This window comes from Colossoma macropomum, unplaced genomic scaffold, assembly GCF_904425465.1.
Source record: "Colossoma macropomum unplaced genomic scaffold, Colossoma_macropomum, whole genome shotgun sequence".
Taxonomy (NCBI): domain Eukaryota; kingdom Metazoa; phylum Chordata; class Actinopteri; order Characiformes; family Serrasalmidae; genus Colossoma; species Colossoma macropomum.
Window position 1 is genome coordinate 564,478 of NW_023495123.1, and position 7,283 is coordinate 571,760.

Genomic DNA, 7,283 nt, shown 5'->3' on the forward strand with positions numbered 1-7,283 from the left:
TACATATATATGTATATATTTGAATCATCTCAGCCCCCCACCCTCGGCAAGGTCTGTGCACGCCACTGTCCTCATAGACATTTGTATATTACCGGAAATGATTCCTAGAAAACTTCATTGAGGAAATGTACAGCCTTGGGAATATCGGAATGTTTACTATTCCATTGAGTAAATAACAGGGCCGTGGGAATGTGGGAATGATGCTGTGATTTTTGTGTGGATTTCAGATTCTGATGACACTGGACTGAGTTCAGATGATCAAGTTGAAAAGAGACCCGGCTGTTGGATGCAGGAATTCTGTCCATGTATGTTATTATCAGGGATATGTGGATCATTATAAATGTGTGTGTTGAGTTGAGCGTAAAACGCTATGAATAAACTCTTTTTGTTTGTATTTCAGGTGAGGGATTCTTTGATAAATGCCCTGATACTCACTTTGAGCTCAGATTTGGCTGTGAGGTTGAGAGATCCTCTAGTGGAGATGTGACTCTAATGAACACTACGGCTGATTACAGCCACAACGGAAAGCTCATCCTGCACATCAATTTCCACACTGATCAGTGGGAAGTAACGGACAAACGGTTCCTACCAGTTAAAACAAAATGGGACAGATTACCTCATATCAAACAAATCTTCAAGAACTACGTGCAGCAAAAGTGTATGAACAGACTATTAATTTACCTGAGATTTTACAATGACATTGTAAGAAACACCTCGGATACATTTCCTAAAGACAGAGATGAGGAGAAGGAAGAAAGGAAGAAGGATGTCTTTAATGTTATAGAAGACGCAAACATTACAAAGAACACCTCTGATGCATTTCCTAAAGATAAGGATAAGGATAAGGAGGGAAATTGGGAAAAAGGGGAAAACTGGTTATCTGTAATTATCATATGCGTAATAATTGTCTGTATAGTTATTGTGGTGGTTGTTGTTCTTTTTATGATATTGAGAAGGAAGCATGCACGTCGCGCAGTTAAGGCCGCCTACAGGGAAGATCTGAATGGTGAGAAATCAGGCTGTTTGTGTTCTTTTACACCAGCAGACTGAAGGAATTGCTCAGAAGCTCAAATGTGATGCACTGATGTTCAGCAGCTGTTCTGGATTAATTGGAACTGATCAGTTATTTTTTTATGGATAAGCACAAAAAAGACATACTGCTCATCCAGTGATGAAGTCAGTGATCATTACAAAACATCTGAGCAGTTCTTTTTGACTGGCCTTCTATTATTATTATTATTATTATTATTATTATTCTCTTTCTTGTTAACACAGAGCAGCAGAGCCAAATCCTGCCCAGGGCAATTCCACTTGTTGGTAATCATAATTTTTCTATTGTGGATCTTTACAGTATCACTTACTTACCTTTAAAAACACTTTTGTTATCTCAAGATAACAAGATTCAGTCATCATCTCAAAATGAGAACTTTGTTATCTTGAGATCACAAGACTGTTAAATTGTTATTATGAAATCACAAGTTATTCATCTTGTGATCTCAAGATAGCAACTTTTATCTCCAGATCACAACATAATTAAGTTGTGATCTCAAGATAACAACCTTGTTATCAAGAAATTGCAAGACAGTTAAGTTGTTATCTTGATCTTAATAGACTTATTTTGTGATCTCAAGATGACAACTGTGTTGCCTTGAGATCAGAAGACAGTTAAGTTGGTATCTTGGGATCATGACTTATTTATCTTGTGATCTCAAGATCACAACATTTGTTATCTCGAGATCACAAGACGGTTGTTGTCTTGAGATCACAAGTTATTCATATTGTGACCTCAAGATAACAACTTTTGTTATCTAAAGATCACATGACTGTTAAGTTGTTATCTTCAGATCATGACTTATTTATCTTGTGATCTCAAGATAGCAACTTTTGTTATCTTTTGTTATTTTCAGATCACAAGACAAAGCCTTGATCTCCAAAATAGACAGAAAATAATAACTACCTCATGGCCTCCCTGGATTTCCGTATTGAGAGGAGATGATGATGATGATGATATCGTCTCTTTTTCAGTGCTGAAGAGTGAAGATCAGGATGGAGGAGATTCAGTTCACACTCACAGTGAGTTCAGCTCTGCTGTGGTTTTACCTTTTTGGACAGGAAGCTAAGACTGGATTATTATTTTGTGTCTGTATTGATATGATCTCATATATCAAGATTTTCTCATCCTTTTTTTAGTTGCAGTTAAATATTAATATTAACTTATGATGTTTCTAAGGCAGCCTTTGATCTGCATATGTGTTTTCTCTACTCTGCTAACCTGACTCAGTCAACGCTTGTTCATTAGTTAATCTTTGTTGGATCCATAAGCAGACTTTATTTAGGAACAGGAACAATGGTAAAAAAAGAAAAACAGTCCAAAAGATGCATCAGAAAATATCCAATCTAAGATCAAAAGTCAGAAAAGTTCACCAAGATCAAAACCCCGCAAATTCAAATAATCAGCAGGAGAAAAAGGCTCAGAATCACAGCACGGACAGTGCTTCACAGAGTGGAATGAGAGAGTATTTGTAGGAAAGCTGATGAGGAGGAATAGGAGGCAGGGGTGTGACTGGCGTATTCAGTAGAGGAGGACGCCGGTGGTCAGGCGGGGAGTTGCACCTGACAGTGAATGAGTTGAATCAGGTGAGACAAAACACAAAAATGTGCAGCGTTGGGTTGTCAGGACTGAGAACCTCAGCTCTAAACTCATAAATCTGATCAGACAGTTTAACATTCATTTAATATTTCACCTTCATATTAACTCCTGCTGGTCAGTGTTTAACTGACTTTGGGTCACGATGGTCATTTTTAGATATAAATGAACGTAAAACCTGTAAACTACATACAGTCAGTGTTCAGGCTGATTAACTTCACTCTGCTGCACTCTAGAGATGTTAGAGGTCTGTGTTCATCACTGTTCTCCCTCTTTCAGTGTTGGAGAGAGAAGATCACGAAGGAGGGAGAGAAGAACCTAAGAGTGAGTTCAGCTCTGCTGCGTTTTATCACAAACCCACCCACCCCAGCGGTCACTGCAACATCAGAAGTTTGTGTTTTCAGAAAAAATAAAGACTGATTTTCTAAGTGAAAATAAGTTTATATGCCATCTACAGCAGGAGTTTCAGCTGAAACCTGTGAAGCTCCAGTTACGCCAAAGTTGAAGTGTCGGATAAATAAACTAAACAGACTAAAATAAGTGAAGCACAACAATATCACAAGAATGATCAGTCCAGCTAACTGATAAAATAAAATAATAATTGTAGTATTAAAATAAATATGTAAATAAAGACAATGTTTGTAAAATCAATAAAACAAATAAGCAGCTCAAAAGGTTAAAATACTTGGCAGGGTGTTCATATGGACCATAACTTGCCAGATGACGACCCCTGGTCTGCAGAGAACACACTGAAAAATCACAATTCTGCACAATTTTTATTTGCTGAATTTAACGTTTTGGAACAATGAAAAAATTCTATGTGCCGTAACTTTTGCACTGCCAGCAGTTTACGTTTTAGTATTTTTCTCCAACATGTAAAATTCAGCAAATAAACAGTAGTTGTGTATTAAATGTGCAGTAGTGTGTCTCTGTAGAGAAACTTTAACTTATTTACACTTAGAAAATCAACAACAACATGGGAGTTGACCAGTGGTGCACAAACCTTTTGATTTCTCTACACAGGGTGTGACCTGATCTATCAAAATCCTTACAAAATATTCAAAATTCAAATATCAATAATAACAAATGAAACAGTTTTCAGACTCTGATCAGAAAATTTTAGTGTTCTTTCTCAATGTTTCCTGCTGTTCACTGAGATTTTACCTTTTCTTTATAGAAAGATTCAGTAATCCAACGAAAAATCTACCTCCACTTTTGGGTAAAATCGTTTTATTTGATTTTTACTTAATTTTCAACATCTAAATCATATAATTGCATTAATTTATTATGTGAAATTTTGAATAAATCAACTAATTAATTTATGAAAAATTTGAACTTAGCATATTCATAAACTAAAACTCAGCTTTGACAGGCTCTTTTCTCGCAAAATGTTCAGAACAACCTCAATACAATGAGGCTCCATTTGACCTGGAGCACCCTGCACAGAGATAATTCCAACCTAAAGCTGGAAAATTGAAGTCAGGTTTTAGAAATGCTTAATAACTATTGTGAAAACACAGCTTTACTGATGTGAACGAATTGTTCTGGTGCCTAAATGTGTTTACCAAAGTCTCAGGTTCACAAATGTAGTTGAATGTATGAATAAAATAGCAGATGAATGTTCTCCTCATCGCTGCTTTCCAAAACCGCCGCAGCAGCTTCAGCAGCTGTAAACTCTCTGCATGCCATTTCTCATGTGTCTCCAGTGTGGACTGTACGAAGAATGAAGGGTTTCCGGCATGATGGTCAGTCCTTACTGATTTCATGAGTGTCCATTCGTCACCCCCAGAGGGTTAATAATGACAGTAATTAAAATAATGAAAGTAATCAGATACTTACAGAAAAAAGGACACGTACAAAGGCAGAGATTCAACATGAAAATCAGCAAAATAAAAAGTTCATCAGTTTTCAATGAAATTGTATGTTGCTACTGGTTGGGCTAGTTAGACTAGCCTGATAGTAGGCTACATTTGCTGCTAGCTAAGTATAAACTTGCTGCATTTATTCTGGTCCACAGATATTAATGCAGCTCAGCAGCTCTTTACCATGTAAATAATTCAAGGCTGAAACACTAAATTAAACCGCAGTGGAGACGATGATCCTTCTGCTGCAGAAAAGCACATTTACCACATTAGTTTTACAGTAAAACTGTTAATACTCTGTGTTTTGATGTGTTTTGCTGCATCACAAAATCAAGCAAAGCTGAGACGGTCGGTGGGGAACTTGTTCTGCCAATGCTTGACCGGAGGTGGATTTAGCCATTTATATAATGTGATTATATGTCGTCTGTTAGCACTGGAGCAACTTTTGAGAACAGAATCTCACTGATTGTTGATTTGCTTTCTTGATTGATTGAATTTCTTTCAGCACTCGCTTTAAATTCACTTCTTAAACCTCACTTTGTTTTTGCTGAGAATGAACTGAGTTCAATGTGTGAATGTATGTTTCTTACAGTGTCAGAGAGAAGCGAGAGCTCTGACACCTAATGAGACGATTCCAGCCGAGGAGGCCGTTTCTACCTCACATCAACACCAGCACTCAGAGAAGAAGATCCGAGAAGTCATGGTTCAGCAAAACATCTGATTTACCTCCCATTATTCCAGATGTAGCTGATCAGTCAAGACACAGCTTCAGCTCTGTTTAAGCTACCAGTTTATTATGATGGTACTAGTGATTGAACGCAGTCGTATGTAGTAACACGTTCCACTGATTCAAACTCCTAATTCTCTTCTTTGGGCTTAATGTCAGTCTGTTGTGCTGTTTCCGCTCCTGGACCTACTGTTGATCACTTTTCTCAATTTTAAGCTTTAGAGTTTTATTTTAGACCAAAAAGAGAAGAATATGATGAACTTCAGTTTCTATGCTGATAGCTGCGGGATATATATGATTAATTCATTTTGAATTGTAAACCATATGGTTATTAGTAGTAAAGATATGTTTAGACTCAGTATAAACATAGTCACACTAAATTTCAGTGTAAATTCACACGTTAAGCAGGAAACTAAATCAGAAACGTCTCCAATTAGCAAACAAGTTATATGCAGTAAAACCACAACAGAACACAGAGATAGTTTTCTGCAGTAAACAGTAAGAACCCAGTAAAACCACAGTAAGAACCACTGCTCTCTTCTACAGCCCAGATTCAGTGTTGTTAGGTTCTATGTAAAACCATTTGGAAAAGGGTTCTTCTATTGTGACATCAAGCTTGTAACAAATGGTTTCAAAATGGTTCTATATAGAAACATCTACAGCATACTGTCCATCAACTTAGACATCAACAAAGAATCCTTTAACCATGTTCTTTGGGTGTTCATGGTTCTACATAGAACCATTTTCTTTACTAAAGAACCCTTGAAGATACTTCTGCAGCTTACCATTATGTAACCCAAAATAAGTATTATTATGAATAATAAATGTGATGTTTAGGATTTTGTGCTTTACACGTTCCTCATTCATACTTAAGAGACTGTAAAAGAAAGCCCATCAATTAGTCTGCATAGATTAATCTGTATCTCCATTATATATTCTCTTTCTTGGGCCAATAACAGATTTTATTAAAATTGACTGTTAAAAACAAAATTGTTGTGTTGGTCATTTCAGAAAGGTCCACAAAGAGACGAGTGCAGAGCAAACGAAGGGTGTCGCACAAAATGTGAAAACATTTGAAAGCTGTATGACCCTGGGCTTCCACTGCGTCCCATTTAAAAGCACAGCAGTGACTTTTACACATTCAGTGTTAAAGGCATTATATTATAGATTCTGTTACCTGAAGGAGGAGCGGCTGAATAGTCAGCTGGAGTGGGTCCATAACACTCTACCGGCTGGTTTTGGTTGGTCCTTGGTTTGGACGGACGTCTGGCATTTATCTTTTCACATACACTTGGTTGGACTGGCCAGATCATCAATCATTCCACTCAAATAGGGAAGGTATGACTCCTGTGATTTTTGAGCAGTCTCGGCAAAATGCTGACTACTCACATAAGCGCTGCCTCTTGAAACTGTAAAATACTGGCCTTCGTCTCAGTGAATGGCATGAATCCATTTCTTCTTTATTTCAGGATCACTTGGGAACGTGTAGAAGCTGAAGTATGGCTGCTTGGTTGAATTACTGGTGCATTTAGGAATGCAGCAATGATTCTGGGCAGTACAGTCTTAGCCATTCATTACAGTGCAACCCAGAAGTCATTTAATGCTAATATTTACACCTCTGCTTGAGAAGGGTCTATTATTATTACACAATATCTTAGATATTTACTGTAATATCACTGTGAATATATTGAATAAGTTTTGTTCACTTTCCACTCCTGACCTGTCCCAACCAACTGCCTAAACTTTGAGGGTGATCCGAATTAATTAAAGTCATTCTTTGCATACAAATGATTTAAATGGATAAAAAGAAGCAGTTTAAACTTTTTTAAAAATGCCTGGACATCTTGTCTCTAGAAATTAAACCCGTGATCACGGGTTGAGAATTGGAAGTGATGGCACGTCAAGAATCTGAAGGGATCACTGGCTGAGAGTCCTAAGTGATTGCAAGTCGAGAATCTGAAGTGATTGTGGGTCGACAATCTTAAATGATTGCAGCGTCAAGAATCTGAAGGGATCACGGGCCGAGAGTGCTCAGTGATTGCAAGTT

At 37.3% G+C, this 7,283-nt stretch overlaps 1 protein-coding gene across 2 annotated transcripts; it reads left to right on the plus strand.

The window, feature by feature from the left end:
- Nucleotides 1–232: 232 nt before the first annotated feature.
- On the plus strand, nt 233–2,168 carry LOC118801022. Of its 2 annotated transcripts, none has more exons than XM_036561200.1 (4): nt 233–305; nt 401–1,006; nt 1,276–1,317; nt 2,026–2,168. In XM_036561200.1, the coding sequence occupies exons 1-4, from the start codon at nt 287–289 to the stop codon at nt 2,118–2,120; spliced, it is 762 nt and encodes a 253-aa protein (XP_036417093.1). In that variant the 5' UTR covers nt 233–286; the 3' UTR covers nt 2,121–2,168. The 2 variants fall into 2 exon arrangements, with proteins under 2 accessions (XP_036417093.1, XP_036417094.1); XM_036561201.1 differs by lacking the exon at nt 2,026–2,168 and adding an exon at nt 1,908–1,999.
- The last annotated feature ends 5,115 nt before the right edge of the window (nt 2,169–7,283 follow it).

Coding starts and splice junctions, on each gene's coding strand:
- LOC118801022 (XM_036561200.1), top strand. Junction 1,007..1,275: donor CTACAGGGAAGATCTGAATG/GTGAGAAATCAG, acceptor TTGTTAACACAG/AGCAGCAGAGCCAAATCCTG. Junction 1,318..2,025: donor CAGGGCAATTCCACTTGTTG/GTAATCATAATT, acceptor TCTCTTTTTCAG/TGCTGAAGAGTGAAGATCAG.